At 44.2% G+C, this 18,542-nt stretch overlaps 1 protein-coding gene across 3 annotated transcripts in view; it reads left to right on the top strand.

Annotated features, from left to right (window-relative positions):
• Positions 1–18,542, top strand: part of LOC137430960 (nectin-3) — a 243,565-nt gene that overhangs the window by 162,641 nt on the left and 62,382 nt on the right. For all 3 annotated transcript variants that reach the window (XR_010985165.2, XM_068121758.2, XM_068121757.2), the window contains exons 5-6: positions 5,292–5,409; positions 14,957–15,108. Coding sequence is in view for 2 of the 3 variants with exons in the window: in XM_068121758.2 (XP_067977859.2) it covers positions 5,292–5,409; positions 14,957–15,108 (270 nt within the window). In the remaining variant the exon portion in view is untranslated. The remainder of the gene's footprint in view (positions 1–5,291; positions 5,410–14,956; positions 15,109–18,542) is intronic.

Raw genomic sequence — 18,542 nt, 5'->3', positions numbered from 1 at the left:
AAGTTCTCTATTCAGCGCCAGCAAGTGAGTCCTCCTTTGCCAATGTGCGCTCCGTATAGGCTTTCGCAATGCACTCAGCGCTCTCTCATCAAGTCCACCAAAGGAAGAAGTCCGTGCAAGTCCATTACAATGCGCGCTCTCTCACCAGTCCTCTTAAATGAGCGCTGCTGAATAAGTCCTCTATGGGCAAGCTCTCTCACGCAGTCCTGTAAAAGGGCTTTTCGTTCGCGCTTATATAACGCGCGCCAAGATCACTCCGCCAGCCAAAAAGCCACGCCCGTCAGTGATATTTCCTCAGCCTTGGTTGGCTGGTGAAGGCTTACCGGCTACGCCTTTGACGGCTGGATGACAGGCCACACCTTGTTCTTGGCGTTCCGCCCCCTTTTTCCTCGAGCCTGACCGCATGCTTAATGGCGGCGCTTGATCGAGCGCTAAGGCAGCGAACGCTGCTGGCAAGGCGCGTAATGGCGGCGCTTGGAGAGGGAGGTCGCAAAATGGACGAAATGAAATGGGACCTACTCCTTATTTGATTGATGCAAGGCAGATTCAACTATTGGAAACACGGCCTTAACTAAAACACATAATAATGAAATAACTGGAATTTCTAAGGTGGCCTACGTGTTGCTGTGGCCTAACTAAGGGTGCTACCTTTAACCTTTAATGTCATGTTTACAAGTGATTATTTATTTACAAAAGTGTGGGTTCTAAAACCGCAACTATATATATATATATATACTGTATATATATATATATACGTGTCACGCTACCAGCTTCTTGTACCAGATGCGCTAAACATTTACTGCGTATAAACGCCGTTGAAAGGCGGCGTCGCATGTTTCACCGTTTTCGCTTCCGGATTGATCGTTTATCAGCAATAAACCACCGGAAATATACCTTTATTGGACACAGTTTCGTCTTATATTTCACCTACCGACGGAAAAATATACGATCTTTCGTTCTATGACAGTGGCATTACCTGTTATGACCGTTGAAGCCTGAATTTTGCTTCGGACTCGACGGTCATTTTCTGCGATTCCGCGGCAACAGTCGCCTGGTGGCGCGCTAGTCGCTACACGTGTTTGTTTTGGATTTCCGGGAAGTTTGGGCCGGTGTTGACCTTGGTTGGGTACATTGTCGGGAAATTTATCGAATTTATGACTTCAGTTGACTATGGATTCGCAAGGCTCAGTTTCTTCAGTGGTTTCTGCATCTGGACGTGACTGGCTTGATTTGATTCTACCCGCACCCAAATTGTATGTGGAAAATGACGTCGAGGACCTCGAGGAGACGGTGAAAACCTATTTCGATTATGCTGACACTGACCCCGAGAGTGAAACCGACTCCCCTGAGGTCGAGGCATTGGCAGAAGAGTCTGCGCCTGACGAAGATGAAGATGAAGCTGACGAGTGGTATGACCGGAGACCAGAGGATGTCAGTGAAACTTTGGTAGGCAATGGCAATGCAGTGCACTAGATTCACCCCAGTCGGCCCAGACCCAGTCTCCAGATCTCATCTCATCTACATTGTTGAGTGGTCAGGGCCTACATGTAGGCCTACTCGTCATTTTGCCTTGATATTTTGGCATGACAGCTTGGGCTAGCGTACAGATGCGGGGGCGAGGATTTACAGTATTTGTGCACAGTTGCAATGCAGATTATGCTTGAAGATTCAATCCAGATTATGCTTGAAGATTCAATGCAGATTATGCTGCACATAATAAATACAGCAGTAGTAGAAGAAACATGAGCGTGTTTGTTTCCCATAAATTCCAATTAAAATCAGTGCTGGTCACAACTTATTTGCTAGGAAAAAGTGAAAAATACAGAATATTGGCAAGGTGCCAAAAAAAATTGGCACTCGGCCAATAACTCTTATGGTACTTTTATTTACTTTACTTGTCCAACATCATGCTTGAAAAAAACCTTTAGAACCCTAGAAATTGATTCCGATTGTAAATTACTGGTTGGTATTTTTTGCGAAATTTTCTAGATTTCCTGGCATGAAAAGTTGAAAAACTTGACATTTTGGGTAACACATGAATATTGAAATTTTTGTTTTCATGCATTTGGAATTGCCCAATTTGACCAACCCTGCTATTTTATGGAGGTACAGGGTTGGTACTTTAATGCTGCAGGTAGAACTCTAAATCCATAATTTGAGCATCTGGTACAAGAATCTGGTAGCGTGACGCATATATATATATATATATATATATATATATATATATATATATATATATATATATATATATGCAAGGTGCAGCAGCAGCTGTATGGGACACCTTGCTGGCGGTTCTCCACTGATGATATGAAGGTCGCATAGTGACTGATATATATATATATATATATATATATATATATATATATATATATATATATATATATATATATATATATATATATATATATTGTATATGCAGTGCCCTACATAAGTATTGGAACAGTGAAGTCAAATTTGTTATTATTGCTATATACTGTACTCGAGACATTTTGATTTGGGGTCAAAAGATGAATATGAGGCAAGAGTACAGAAAGTCAGATTTCATTTCTTCGTATATATGTGTGTATATGTTTTAACAATGGCACTTTGGATGTTCAGTCCCCCCATTTTAGGTAATCATAAGTATTGGAACAGATTAAGTTAAAGTAAATTAAAGTAGTATAATAGTTAGTATTTGGTTGGGTATCCCTTGCATGCAATAATTGCATCGAGCCTGTGACCCATTCACATCACCAAACTCTTGCTATCTTCTTTTGAGATGCTTTACCTTTACTGCGTTTTTTTTTCACTTGTTGTTTGGTTTGGAAAGTTTCTGACTTTAGTCTCCTCTTCAGCAAGTGAAATTATCCATTGGCCCTATTGGCCTGAGGAATCCTGCTGTGTAGTGGGTGAAACGTCGCCTGGGACCGGATCCGCTCTTGCTTATCTATCTATAATTCCAGTAATCTCTGTCTGTACGTTTGTTTGTCTGTGACCGCTGTTTCTCGACAACCACGGGTCCGATATACTTTTAACTTGCCAGGTATATTGCTGGGGACCCGAGGATGTGCCTTTTCAAGGTTTCATATTAATCGGACAATTACTTACCGAGCTATGTCCAAAAAACGATTCAACCAATCAGAGAGCAGCGAACGATCGCGTGTGCCGGCGTTGCGAATGGACGAAACCATTTCATGTAAATAGAGGGGGGGGATTGTCACTGTACTCGCAAGCCGTTCGCCGTTCGCTTTGGCGTTGCGAATGGACCAAACCATTTCATGTAAATAGAGGGGGGGGATATAATTTTAGATAGATATATAGTACGGGCATATATATAGTACGGGCATGCCCTAGTTTGTTCAAATTAGCTGAGTAGATCCAGTTTTACTTTCTGGTTGGAAGTGCCGTTCTTTCTTTAGAAAGGAATAAAAATGAATATTATATATATATATATATATATATATATATATATATATATATATATATATATATATATATATATACATACATATATATATATATATATATATATATATATAGATATATACTGTATATATATATATATATATATATATATATATATATATATATATATATATATATACACAGTGCATTCAGAAAGTATTCAGACCCCTTCACTTTTTTCACATTTTGTTATGTTGCAGCCTTAAGCTGAAATCGTTTAAGTTCATTTTTTCCCTCATCAATCTACACTGAATACCCCATAATGACAAAGAGAAAACAGGATTTTAGAAGGTTTTGCAAATTTATTAAAAAGAAAAAACTGAAATATCACATTTACATAAGTATTCATACCCTTTGCTATGACACTTGAAATTTAGCTCAGGTGCCTCCCATCTCTCTTGATCATCTTTGAGATGTTTTTACACCTTGATTGGAGTCCACCTGTGGTAAATTCAATTGATTGGACATGATTTGGAAAGGCACACACCTGTCTATATAAGGTCTCACAGCTGACAATGCATATCAGAGCAAAAACCAAGACATGAGGTCGAAGGAACTCCCTGCAGAGCTCAGAGACAGGATTGTGTCGAGGCACAGATCTGGGGAAGCCTACAAAACAATTTCTGCTGCATTGAAGGTTCCCAAGAGCACAGTGGCCTCCATAATCCTTAAATGGAATAAGTTTGGAACAACCAGGACTCTTCCTAGAGCTGGCCGCCCGTCCAAACTGAGCAATCGGGGGAGAAGGGCCTTGGTAAGAGAGGTGACCAAGAACCCGATGGTCACTCTGGCTGAGCTCCAGAGATCCTGTGTGGAGATGGGAGAAACTTCCAGAAGGACAACCATCACTGCAACACTCCACCGATCTGGGCTTTATGATAGAGTGGCCAGACGGAAGCCTCTCCTCAGTGAAAGACACATGAAAGCCCGCTTGGAGTTTGCAAAAAAGCATCTAAAGGACTCTCAGACTGTGAGAAACAGGATTCTGTGGTCTGATGAAACCAAGATTGAACTGTTTGGCCTCAATTCTAAGCGTCATGTCTGGAGGAAACCAGGCACCGCTCATCACCTGCCCAATACCATCCCAACGGTGAAGCATGGTGGTGACAGCATCATGCTGTGGGGGTGTTTTTCAGCAGCAGGGACTGGGGGACTGGTCAGGGTTGAGGGAACAATGAACAGAGCAAAGTACAGAGATATCCTAAATGAAAACCTGAAACGGAGCACTCAGGACCTCAGACTGGGCCGAAGGTTCACCTTCCAACAGGACAATGACCCTAAGCACACAGCCAAGACAACGCAGGAGTGGCTTCGGGACAACTCTGTGAAGGTCCTTGAGTGGTCCAGCCAGAGCCCTGACTTGAACCCAATCGAACATCTCTGGAGAGACCTGAAAATGGCTGTCCACCGACGGTCCCCATCCAACCTGACAGAGCTTGAGAGGATCTGCAGAGAAGAATGGCAGAAAATCCCCAAATCCAGGTGTGCAAAGCTTGTCGCGTCATACCCAAGAAGACTCGAGGCTGTAATCGCTGCCAAAGGTGCTTCAACTAAGTATTGAGTTAAGGGTCTGAATACTTATGTCAATGTGATATTTCAGTTTTTTCTTTTTAATAAATTTGCAAAACTTTCTAAAATCCTGTTTTCTCTTTGTCATTATGGGGTATTGAGTGTAGATTGATGAGGGAAAAAATGAATTTAAACGATTTCAGCATAAGGCTGCAACATAAGAAAATGTGAAAAAAGTGAAGGGGTCTGAATACTTTCTGAATGCACTGTATGTGTATAATATGTTTGTGTGTGATGTGTCGACAAACCTTCAATTCCCTTCTTTATATTCCTCTCAGTTCCTCCAGTCATTACTGCTATTACTGGTTATGACCACAACTGGTTCCTGGGTCGATCACACGTTTCCCTAAAGTGCCACGTGGACTCCAACCCTCCCTCAACCATCGGCTGGATTAGGTAAGTTATTACTCCAGCACATTCGATCAAAGAGTTCAGGTACCCTCAATTTTGATAATTGTAATACTGGATTATCAGTATGACAGGTGTGACAAATGGAAAGGGCAGGTAAACGTACGGTTTGTAAATACAACCCTCCGCAGTATCATGAAATATGACATTTGCTTGGCAAACAGCACTTGCGACAAATTACACCTTTCGAAGGCAGCTGATTACTCCACCACTGAGATTGTCACCCGCGTGGAGGCACAACGAACAAAAGGGGATAAAAATTGAAAAGTGTGCGGAGGGATCCTGATAAAATGACGTTTGGAACAGCATAGTCAGGTTCACTATGTTAACAAATATAATTTCATTCAAAATGTTGGGATTAGCAAATCTGCACATGTTTGGAATCTTCAGAGCATGGAGAATCTGAAAATCAATGTTGCCATTTGCTCAGACACCTGCATGGCCGCCATTTTGGATTTTCAAAATGGCCGCCGTAAAATACATATTTTGCGCTATCTCGGCTTCTCGTCAACCTAGAAACTTAATTAAATATGCTAATCCTATGTTTTCTGGGTCAAGGAATCCAATAAAGGCCTCAAAATAGTGCTCAGGATTATAGAAAAGCAACAAACAACGGTAATTGAAAACCATTGTCTTTATATTTGTGATATAACTGTATTACATAATACATGATATTGCAAGTCCTTTGTAGTTATAGGTTTGGGTTTATAAAGCAAGAAAGCAGCCTTGTTCGTATCAGATTGAACTATAAGTCTGATACACGGGATCTACGAGGTCTATACCGTTCAGGAATATGCTTTTACTGATCTTCATCACTGTCCTGAGTGTCATTTTCACAAAGGTGTCTACGCAAATGTAAACATTAATTTTTGGATTCCTCATGCTCTGAATATTCCCAAAAATGTATAGTTTTTCTTATCTCCAAAAATTTTGAACGAAAAAAATCATAGTGAACCAAAAACATATCACGTAACGATCAAAGGATGCCCCTTAATTACTATTATTTATCCTGTTACGGTTTCATCGGTGGTTTGTGGTGGTGGAAAACTTGTATTTTAAGTGAATTATTTTATCTCTTGTAAAGGAATGTTTTTGAATGTGCGTGGAAAGCTGCCATTGATGTGGCCTCTCCCACCCATACATCCCCCACCCCCTAGTGTAAGCCATAAAGGTATAAAATTATATGGTCGTTCAGAAGAACATATTAGTCTAGTAGGAAGACTAGGTCCCCCTGCACCCCCCGGAGATATACTTCTAATCAGTGTTTCTAGATTGGAAAAAATGTGTAGAAAATGACTAGCTATGGCCCCAAGCTGAAAAAATGTCCCACATACCATTTTTATGCAAATTACTGCTGCCATTATAAAAAAAACGATTTTTGACATATCTCAGCCAATATTGCAGATAATTGAAAAATGAAGGTGTCTAGACCCATGTTTTGAAGGGCATAGATCATGATAGAACTATTCATAACATGATTACATGTGTCTATGGTATACTAGTATGCTAATTAGTGCTTTATTTACAAAATAATCACAGTTTTACGAAATAATAGACTCATATTAAGGTCCGTCTACACAGACGTTAACACAAAGTTTTATTTTTCTAAATATTACAACTGTCAAAATAGTCCTAGCACTCAATGTGACCACTCTTCTCTTGCTTGTTTTAGATAAACATCATTAGCATTAGTGATTCTACACTGAGTCAGTCATCATCATTTTCATCGAAATCGTCAGAGTCAAACTCTTCTTCTCCTTCCTCTTCCTCCTCCTCTTCGTGCTCTCCTGTGTTCAGAAGATCCACCAGTGAGGTTGGTAGGATGGGACCACTGGACCACATTGGTTTCAACAGTCCTTCATCAGTCCTTATCCATCCTTGCTCCTCATAAGGTTTTGGCTTTTCGATGATAGGTTGATCGGCTCTTTTGTACAATGCTACGCGGTGGTTCACACGCTGGATGTGCGGCTTCAGGGCAGACTGGCATGGAGGAAGGCGAGCCAGATCAACCTTGGACTTGGATGTGAGGGTCTTGTCCTCTCCCACCATTTTTCGTAGCAGCTTGGCACGGACAATGTCCACTGATGACTCGCGACTCTGGCCGTACATCACACAGGTGAATTTTTCTAACTGCCTCTCCACCTCAGGGTTGGCATCCCAGTTGTCACCCAGTTCACCGAATGCCCTGTGAAACCTGGGATTCTTCTCCAGCTTTTTCAAGGGCCCGACTTTTCCCTTCCCTTTGAAGGTACTGGTGCAGTCTTCTCCGCTGAACACATAGTACCCCAGGAGAGTGGCACAGTAGTCCTCTCCCAGGGATTCTGCCAGCTCAGAGACGTTGACAAGTTGGCGATGCTTCCCTGACCCTGTATCCAGGTACACCGTCAGCTTGATGTTGTGGGCATGGTGGAGCAGGATCAGGAGGATGTCTGTGTCCGGTGTTCTGACTACAGCGTTCTTGTATCCGATGGTAGCAGCATGATGGAGGTACAGAACCACCCTGGTATCAGTCTCTTCCTGGTTGCTGTAGATCGTGGGGAGTTCACGTACCTCGACCTGAAACACAAAAAGGCACAAATGTGGAATACAAGGTTGCCCTCTCCTGTCACAATTTGTGGTGTACGATAAGTTGAGACTTCATCCAGGACCTTGGCGAGAGCAGTTTCCAACTCCAAGGCGAAATCGTAGCTCTCAGAGTGTCCAAGCCTGTGTAGTATTGTGGTGAGCTGTTTGCTTCGGAACAGGTGCCTTACAGTCACACAGAGGAGAATGTGCTTTGGTAACTTCCATTTTCCATCTGACACTGCACGGCACAGATCTTGTCCAATGGAGAAGACCAGACGCTTCACCTTTTCTGTCTCGATGCCCTCCTTGCCAGTCATTAGCACGCTGAGAAAGCGGACAAGGTCTGGAGGTAGGATGTCTTCAGGATTGAGCTCCATGTCTTCAGCTGTTGGTGGCCATGGTTGGTCTTTACACTCTCTGAAAGCCTGTAGAATACCCTGGCGAAGTTGGAGGGCAACATTTTGGTTCTTGTTTGTGCTTCCGAGTGTGAATGCTCGTGCGAGAGCATTGGAAACTGTTATGTTTGAGCTGTGCACAAGCCAGAAAGAAATGACATCACATTTGTCATGATCAACCTTCGTGAAGTGGATATGCTCCTTGATTGGGTCATTCTGTAGGCGTTTCAGTAGTTTCTCTGACCGATAATTTGAGTTCTCATATCCATTCAGTTTCAGTTCCTCGACATAGAGCAAGCGCAAGGAAGAAAGCTGTAGAACTTTATTCTGCTGGATGACCTGGGTTTGAATGTGTTCCAGTACTGAGTTGAATGCCTTTTCATGGGCGGCTGACATGCAAGCCTGCTCCTTTGGTGCTTCGGCTCTGTGAATCGCACGCTCATAGTTATAGAATGCTGTGCGGAAAGCTTTAAAACATGACGGATGGTGTTTGGCCTCACATGCAAAGAGGTCTTTGTTTTTCACCTTTCGATGGAGTCGATAGAGACCCATTTTCTCAGCCCGTGTTTCGATTTGCTCCCATGCATTTTCTTTGTTTTTAAAGGATGGGAAGGTTGTAGGCCTCTCAGTATTGCGATGAGCATCTTTGGTCTCAACTTTCTCACAAAATATACACTCTGGCGGGAAGATGGGTTCAGCAGAACCTCCTGGTTTACGAGGAGAGTGATGCCATGATGAGGTTGATGGCCCTGGTTCTGTATCATCTCCCAGACGATGAAAGTGGCGGACAAAGTGCTTATAACACTTGCTGTGATATCCTACTCTTTCTAGGTCATCAGGAAGAGTTGCCGGGATCTGATCACATACTGATTGCATACGACATGGGGAGTCATGCGGTTGGTTGAGACGTCTATCCCGGATCTTTTGAAGCAGTTGCAGTTTTTCTGAAGCAGATCCTTTAATTTTACGGAGGGGCGTGAAATCCCCATGATCAGACATGGATGGTACATGAAGGATGCATGTAGGAGGAGAGCTTTGGGCTGCAGGTTCTACACTCCGTTTTCTTTTGGGCATGCTTGCTGTCGATGTCTACCATCACTGTTAAATGACAAATAAGAAATCACGAATGATGTTAAAAGTGCCTGTGAAAGGAGGCTCTGAGTTTTCAGTGAGGTAACAGAGGTTCTGAGTCATGTTCTACACTAGGGTACTTTTTAGCTGACTAAACCATGTTTAGTGGCATCAAAAGTGCTAATAGCTAAAACATCTAAATTCTTCCACACTAACGTTAGCTATCTAGGCCAATGAAACATTGTGCTAAGTTACTGTAGCTAGCTCAGCTGTCGTGCCTCTTTCTGGTTCAATTCATATACAGAAGTCAACAGATATGTCTCATGTTTGGCATTAACAAAAGTTTAAGTTACACCGACATTAGGAACATACTGTACATAGATGAGGCTAGCTTTAACGTTAGCTAACATGGTGCTAGCTGGCTCAGCTGTTATTCTGCCTGTTTATGATTTCATGCAGAAACTGAAGTCAAGAGTGTGAGTAACATTATAGTTAGCATCTTACCTGGCTAGATTGGAGGATGAATACCAAGAACAACACACAGATGGAATGGAAGACTGAACTTTCAACTGAGGTATTCAATAACATCAACGTTACCAATTGATACGAGCGCGCGACATTACCAATTGATACGAGCGCGCGAGCGCGCATGTTACATGGATGGAAATGTAAAATGGCAGCTATAGCAGCACTAATTTGGATCTCTAGTCTGTCATTTCTGCACTGTGATTGGATAACATAAAAAAATATGTTTGGGAGTTAACAGCAGGAGTTGGTAGATTTTACGTGGGCTGGGTGAGAAACCTTTAAATAAGCAAGTGAAAATCTCTCGCAATACAAAGTCAATGGTGGGAAGAAAAGTTGAGTGGTACCAATGTTACTGCCAATGTCCCGCCCCTATGCAAGACTCAGGAGCATCTTGTTGACATTTAACCTTGAAAATACCTGGGTTTAGACCCCTTATGTACCATGTTAAGTTATCTGCAGTATTAACGTATCCTTATCATTTGTAAAACTGATTATTTTGTAATTACAGCATTAATATGCATACTAGTATACCATAGACACATGTAATCATGTTATGAATAGTTCTATCATGATCTATGCCCTTCAAAACATGGGTCTAGACACCTTCATTTTTCAATTATCTGCAATATTGGCTGAGATATGTCAAAAATCGTTTTTTTGATAATGGCAGCAGTAATTTGCATAAAAATGGTATGTGGGACATTTTTTCAGCTTGGGGCCATAGCTAGTCATTTTCTACACATTTTTTCCAATCTAGAAACACTGATTAGAAGTATATCTCCGTGGGGTGCAGGGGGACCTAGTCTTCCTACTAGACTATATGTGATGTATCATTGATTGAAGCACATTTCGGGGGTAATGGGTTTAGGAGGAAGAAAAGGGGCATACTGAGATACATCATGTTGAGAGATGTAATTGTTGGAGGCACAAACAGTAATCTATGATAACAAATCCAAATGTAAAAAGATATGAGAATGTTTTGCTTATAATCTTGTGAAACAATTGTTTGTGTATGAATTAACATTATATCGCGCGAAGTCAGACTTAGTCCCACACACAGACACCAGAGACGGAGTCATACTTCATCCCAGACACTGAGATGGATTCGGACCAGGACTCCAGAGATTAACTTGGACCCTGATCCAGAGACTGTCCCAGAAGCTATACGACGGACGGAAGAAATCAGACTCTGTGAGAAAAATGGAATCTGCTGCTCACCAATTGGCGAACCGAATTGGACACTCCCCGACAAACGCAATTTGACTGACAGATGGACTGGGGGACTTGAATCGACAAACTGTCACAGACGGACGGACTCGCATGGATAGATGGACTCACACACACGGCGGACAGACGGACTTACACATCTGGACGGATGGACAGACTTGCACACCCGAATAGATGGACAGACTTGCACACCCGAATGGATGGACAGACTTGCACACCCGAATGGACGGACAGACTCGCATCCTCGGATGCACTTCCACACCTGAACAGACTCGCACACCCGGATGGATGGATGGACTCTTACTGATTCACTGACTGATAGATATACTTGCATGCCCAGAAGGACGGGCGGTCCTGCATGTCCGGAAGGACAGACTGACTTGTATTCCTGGATGGACATGGCCTCAGTCCTGTACCCAGCCCCGGATGGACTTACCGAGCCTTAGACCCGTACCTGGAGCCGGATCCAGAACAAACAACGGATGGATGGATGGACAGGATGGTCAGACCTGGACCGGAACAAACGATAGATGGCCCTGGAACAAATAAACGACCGACGGCCACAGTCCTGGAACACACAAACGACGGATGGCCATGGACCGACAACAAACAAACAAACAATGGATGGACAGATGGACGCGGACCTGGAACAAGCAAGCAATGGACGGACGGACCCAGAACAATCGAACGATGGACCCAAACCCAGAACAAAATGACGGAGAGACAAATGACGGACGGACCCAGACCGACGGACCGGACCCAGACCGAAAGACATAGTCCTCGACATAGACCAATGGATTTGGCCCTGCTTTCGCCCAAGCTGACCTCGGACCCGGAGCAACCTGACCTCAAACCCAGAGCAACCTCTCCTCAGACCTGGACCGACAAACCGGACCCCACACCCGGACTGAATGATGGACCGACCCAGACCAAATGACGGACGGACCCGGATCGATGAGCCTGGACCGAACGATGAACAGACCCAGTACAAATGGCAGACAGGTGGACTCAGATCTGGAACCAGTACAAATGATGGACAGAACGACAGAAAAACGGACCTGGAACAAACAAACAACGGACGGACAGACCCGGACATGGAACAAATGACAAAAAACAGACCTGGACCCGGACCAAACAAAGGACAGACCTGGACCCACAACAAACAAACAAACAAACAAACAAGAAGACGTCATGTGGAGCACGATACTTGCAAAATCCGCCCCGCCCCCCCCCCCCAAGAAAAAAAATTCCATTGATACAGCAAATTGTCCATTTCATCAAGATTAAAATTGACAATCTTGATCAAAGCTTAAGTCAATCGGAAGAAAAGTGACGATTTTTCAGATGGAAAATGATGATTTTGAAAGGTTGACCTTGAGTTGACCTTTGAACTTTTGACCTCAAAAATAGTTGGTTTCCCTATTTAGTGACTCAATGTGCAAATGCTGTTCAATTTTCAAGTCAATCGGATGAAAATTGAGGATTTTTGAAACTTGGCCTATGTTGACCTTTTGGCCTATGTTGACCTTTTGGCCTATGCTGACCTCAAAAATACTTGGTGGTTGAATTCAGTGACCAGATATGCAAGTCCTCTTCAAATTTCAAGTCAATTGGATGAAAATTGAGGATTTTAGAAATTTGGCTTATGTTGACCTTTTGGCCTTTGCTGACCTCAAAAATACTGGGTGGTTGAATTCAGTGACCAGATATGCAAGTCCTCTTCATATTTCAAGTCAATCCGATGAAAATTGAGGATTTTAGAAATGTAGCAAAGTTGGTGACCTTTGGCCTATGTTGACCTTTTGACCTATTGACCCCAAAAACAATAGGCTTCTTGCTTTTGACCAACGCTACCATTTGGTGAAGGTTGGTGAAGATGGGTTGAAAATTGTGACCTGTAGGCCGGTGACAAACAAACAGACAGGCAGACAGACAGAACCACAAACACAACCGACCAATATACTTGAAAAATCTTCGATTTTGCAAGTAACAAACCATGAACAGATCGACCCATTACAGACAACGGATGGACGGACCCGGACAAAGTCATGGACGGTCCGGGTGCTAACGTGTACCCAGACCTACATACTGGACACAGAATGAACTACTTAACCCCTTACCTGAACCGACCTTGGACTCCTGACTCCCTGACCCAGACCTAGACAGACCTGACCTCGGACCTTGACTGACCTGACCTCAGCCCCGGATCAACCTGTCCTCTGACTCGGACTGACCTACTGGATCTAAGACCTGGACCAAATGACGGACAGATCTGAACTGAACAACGGATGGACCCAGATGGATGGACCTTGACTGAATTACGGATGAACAGATGGACTTATGAACGGACTTGGACCCGGAACTGGAACAAATGATGGTGTGAGTCATCTTTTTCAATGAATCGCTTCCCTTCGTTGGCATGCTCACCAAGTATTTGGTGTTGTGCGATGGCTGTATAGTCCAATGCAGGACCCATAGCGTCTACCACAATCATCGCAGGTATAGACAAGTCATTGCGGAGATGGACGTTGGCAGGTTTTCCTTTCAACTTTCTTTGGCATGTTTTCCAAGATGAACGTTGGAACAAATAATGGATTCACAGACATGGACTAAGAGCAAACAAACGACAGACAAACCCAGATCCGGAACAAATGGCGGGCGGATGGACCCGAACCTGGAACAATCAACGGATGGACGACCCACATATCAGAACCAGACTGATGACCTGGTCCCGGACGTGAAGCGACCGATATGGCCTTGGACCAACCGACCGAGCCTTGGACCCAGATCCGAAACAAATGGCGGACGGACGGACGGACCCGAACTCGGAACAATCAACGGATGGACGACCCACCTTTCAGAACTGGACTGACTACCTGGCCCTGGACGCGAAGCAACCAATCTGGCCCTGGACCAACCGACTGAGCCTTGGACCCAGATCCAGATCGACCGACTGGGGTCTTCGACCCGGACCGACCGGCAGTGCCCCGATCACAACCCGGACCGACTGACTGGGCCTCAGATCAGGACAAAGACCCGAATCGATCGACTGGGCCTCAGACCCTGACTCGGACCGATGGAATGGGCCTCGGACCAGGACAAGGACCTGGACTGACCGATTGGATCTCGGACCCTGACCCAGACCTACCGACAGGGCCTCAAGCCCATACTCTAACCAAACGAAGGACGGACCTGGACCAAGCGATGGATGTACCCGAGTCCAGACTGAATGACCAATCAACTGGTGGACTCAGAGAGGGATAGTCTCGGAGACCAGGTATCTTTGCCACAAGGACCTCTTCCCACAATTCATAGTTCCAAATTGCAATGGACGAGAAGGTTGTGTGTGTGTGTGTGTGTGTGTGTGTGTGTGTGTGTGTGTGTGTGTGTGTGTGTGTGTGTGTGTGTGTGTGTGTGTGTGTGTGTGTGTTATGTGAGATATAAAGTGCTTGTGCTTGCTTGTCTCATAACAATGGTTGGAAATCTATTATTGGTTACATTCAAATGAGTTTATTGAAGCGTGTTTTGATGGTCCTAATAATGAGCTGAAAACAGGAAGTTTGTGATGCACAAACTTCGTACCCCTTTGTTTGTGGGGCATTCCAGGCTGTTTTTTGAGCCGCGTAGATAAAAGCCCAAAGTCTTCCCAATGGACCTCCACGTTATTAAAAACTCTCGACATGAAAACAAAGCTGTTAAACGTGATGGAGCGATGGCTTAACATGAGTTACTGTTTTCTGTGCACGCAGAATAAACGGCTCCCTCCCAAAAGGCCATATCCTGGTGGAACAGCAGCTGCAGCTGGACCTGCCATTGTTACTGGAGCACGCGGGCACGTACGTGTGCACAGCCAGCAATGGCCTTGGGCACGCGCGCAAAGAGGTCACGGTCGTCATTGCAGGTATAATGTCGGACAGGTAGCGGTGAGGGTGTGTCTCGTTCATGTTCTTCCACGAGCTTGGATTTCCGGTTACAAAAACAAAGTACTGTACTGTACATGTCCTTCTCACTTGCCTTTCTGAACCAGAGTCTTTTTTTCTACTTTTTGCTTCGTTCTCTCTCTGGGTGGCTGGTTCTACCTGTGGGTCCATCAACAGAACGAGTTCAATTCAACAGACTAATGAACAACATCAAACTAGTCTGTTATTTCCGGATATTGTTAAAACAGAATGAATATTATTTTGGGGACAATGGCCGAGTCCATGAAATAACTAGATGGTATTCATAGAATACTTACTCTGCGCAGTCAACTTGTTGCGAGCCAACTCTTCTGTTTTTGAACATTATTTTTTTTGATCCAATATGGCTGCCAGACCACGTGAGCGATGACATCATAAATTTATATTCTCTAATATAATTGTTGCATGGATCACGCTCAATACATTTCAAACTGATCAGACTAAGCGTTGTCCCCGTCGAAGTATGACGTCATTGTTAACAGCACCTATTCCCCATATGGAGTTCTTTACAATGAGCCACGTTTCCGTTTTTTTCCATGCAGCGGTTTTGGAGATATAGAGGTGCAACATTTTTCGGTTTTTCCAAGATGTCGCCTGCAACACATGACCTATGACGTCATGATTATCATTAAAATATTCTACTGGAGGAGTCGCTCCTATGATGAAAATTTCATGTCAATCGGACCAACGGTTGCCGAGAAAATGAATTTTTAAAATGCACACATGTACTAACGGACCAACGGTTGCCGAGAAAATGAATTTTTAAAATGCACACATGTACTAACGTACATGAATGCTTCACCACGCTTTTCGCTTCATGAGCGCAGGGTAAAAATGTCCGGTGGATCAGATCATATCTCATGCTCTAAAATCTAAATGGTGACCTTAACGAAGAAAAGGAAGAGTGGCTGGATAAACAGAGTGTGGGAGGAGAGGAGAAGGAAGAGGAGAGGAGGTTTTGGAGGAAACTGGAATAAGGGATCAGGGAATGGGCACGAACGGAGCACACGGTGGGTAGGAGGACATACAGACTTGGCATTTAATATGGGATATTTTTTTTGTGGGGGTGAACTTACTTTTCAAGACGACTTAGAACCAAAAGTTCATTGGAATTATGTTGAAATTATTCTAGATTTTGTTAATGTGACCTTTAAAAGAAACAAAAACCACATTTGACGTTTCGAAGCAAATAAATTGATCCTTGAAAGTGATGTAAACTGCTATCGAACTCAATTCACGGACAGTACTGTGTTAAACTTCTGAACGTTTTCCAGAAGTATCTCTTTATTTTGCACATTAGCCAAAAAAAATTTCAACAGAAACAAAAGTTAAATTACGACTGGGATTACGGACAGTAAAATTACAGTTCAGTACTTCATGTAACCCCCACGAGCATTCAGGAGAGCACGTACACGTCGAGGCATGCTGTTCACGAGATTTGCCAAGGTTTGGACAGGAATCGCTTGCCATGCAGTGACAATAGCCTGCTGCAATTCACGCACAGAGGTCGGCTGCTGGTCCAAGTTGTCGATTTGACGCATTAATTCTGCCCACAAGTTCTCTATCGGATTCATATCTGGGGACATGGCAGGCCACTCCATATGTTCTACACCACGGTCAGCAAGAAAGTGTTGGATCATGCGAGCACGATGAGGCCATGCATTGTCATCTTGGAAGACAACGTTTCCTCGAAAGGCTGCACGAGCAAATGGAAGCAATGCTTCTTCCAGAATGACCCTGTACTTGAACTGGTTCAGGTTTCCATTCAGAACAACCAGGTCAGTTTTGCCCCCTGCATGAAAAGCAGCCCAAACGGTCACCCCACCACCTCCAGCTTGGACTCTTGGCACTATACAATCTTCGTTGTGGGCTTCATGCACTTGTCTGCGCACTCGGACGCGGCCATCTTGACGATAGACCAGAAATCTAGACTCGTCACTGAAGGTCACGTGATTCCAGTGTCCTGGCTGCCATTGACGGTGCTCTCTGGCCCACTGCAATCGGTGCTGGCTGTGTTGTCTGGTCAGGCGTGGCTTTCTCAGGGGACGCCTGGCACGATAGCCTGCTTGAACCAGTCGTTGGTTGACTAGCCTTCTGGATACAGGCACATTTGTCAGTTGCTGTCACTCAGCCCTAAGCCGATTAGCTGACTTGGTACGGCCATTGCAGACTAACCGGGGCAGCTGGCGATCATCTCTCCTTGTGGTTCTGTGTGGACGTCCTGGCCTCGGTATTGGAGTAGGGACACCACTCTGAGCATTTCGTTTCAGGATCTTTGACACCTGACCTTGAGTGATGCCATACTGCCGAGCAATAGCACGCTGTTTCATGCCAGAATTTCGTAAAGCCACCACTCCATGACAAACAGCATTGTGAAGTTGACGGACCATCTCCAGAGGAAGCGGCAATAACTTTTGTAGATGTGCAGCAGTTGTTTTCCACTAATACAGAACGCAACAACCCTTATATACCCGATTGTGAAGCCAATCGTCAAATGTACTTGTCTTTACATTTTGTCACGCCACCTGTGATATAATCCTGTTATTGACTTCTTGCTGCGAAAGATAATCAGTGACATGGTTCTTTCAACAAAGACATCACCGAAGGGTAAAAGAAACTCACCAGATTGATATACTGAGTTCAGAAAGTAAACCGAAGTCAAGAAAAAAATAAATTCCATATTAAATGCCAAGTCTGTAATATCCCATCGTGATCACGTATGTAATATATCAATGGTTCCAGTTATCCATTCAGCACCGACATTCACCTCTGGTCCTCTCCAACCGAGAGAGGACAGATACAACGCACGAGAATAGTTGTCAAACCAAAGCAAATGGAGTTTTTACTCGAGGAGTAAGACTCTGGTATCTTTGGTAGAGCAGTACCCTGAGCCAGACCATGGTACCCAGACCTGACCCAGACCATGGTACCCAGACCTGACCCAGACCATGGTACTCGGACCTGACCCAGACCATGGTAACCAGACTTGACCCAGACCATGGTAACCAGACCTGACCCAGACCATGGTACCCAGAACTGACCCAGACCATGGTACCCAGACCTGACCCAGACCATGGTACCCAGACCTGACCCAGACCATGGTACCCAGACCTGACTCAGACCATGGTACCCAGACCTGACCCAGACCATGGTACTCAGACCTGACCCAGACCATGGTACTCAGACCTGACCCAGACCATGGTACTCAGACCTGACCCAGACCATGGTACCCAGACCTGACCCAGACCATGGTACTCAGACCTGACTCAGACTAACAGCTCAGCAATATAAATGGGTCATCTGATTGGGAGATACTTTTTAGGGAGGAATCCAAATAATGGTCTACAATTCATTTTTAGGTCATGTCATCTTGATT

This window comes from Myxine glutinosa, chromosome 7, assembly GCF_964187855.1.
Source record: "Myxine glutinosa chromosome 7, kmMyxGlut1.1, whole genome shotgun sequence".
Lineage (NCBI taxonomy): Eukaryota > Metazoa > Chordata > Myxini > Myxiniformes > Myxinidae > Myxine > Myxine glutinosa.
This window is presented reverse-complemented; position numbering and strand designations above follow the sequence as displayed.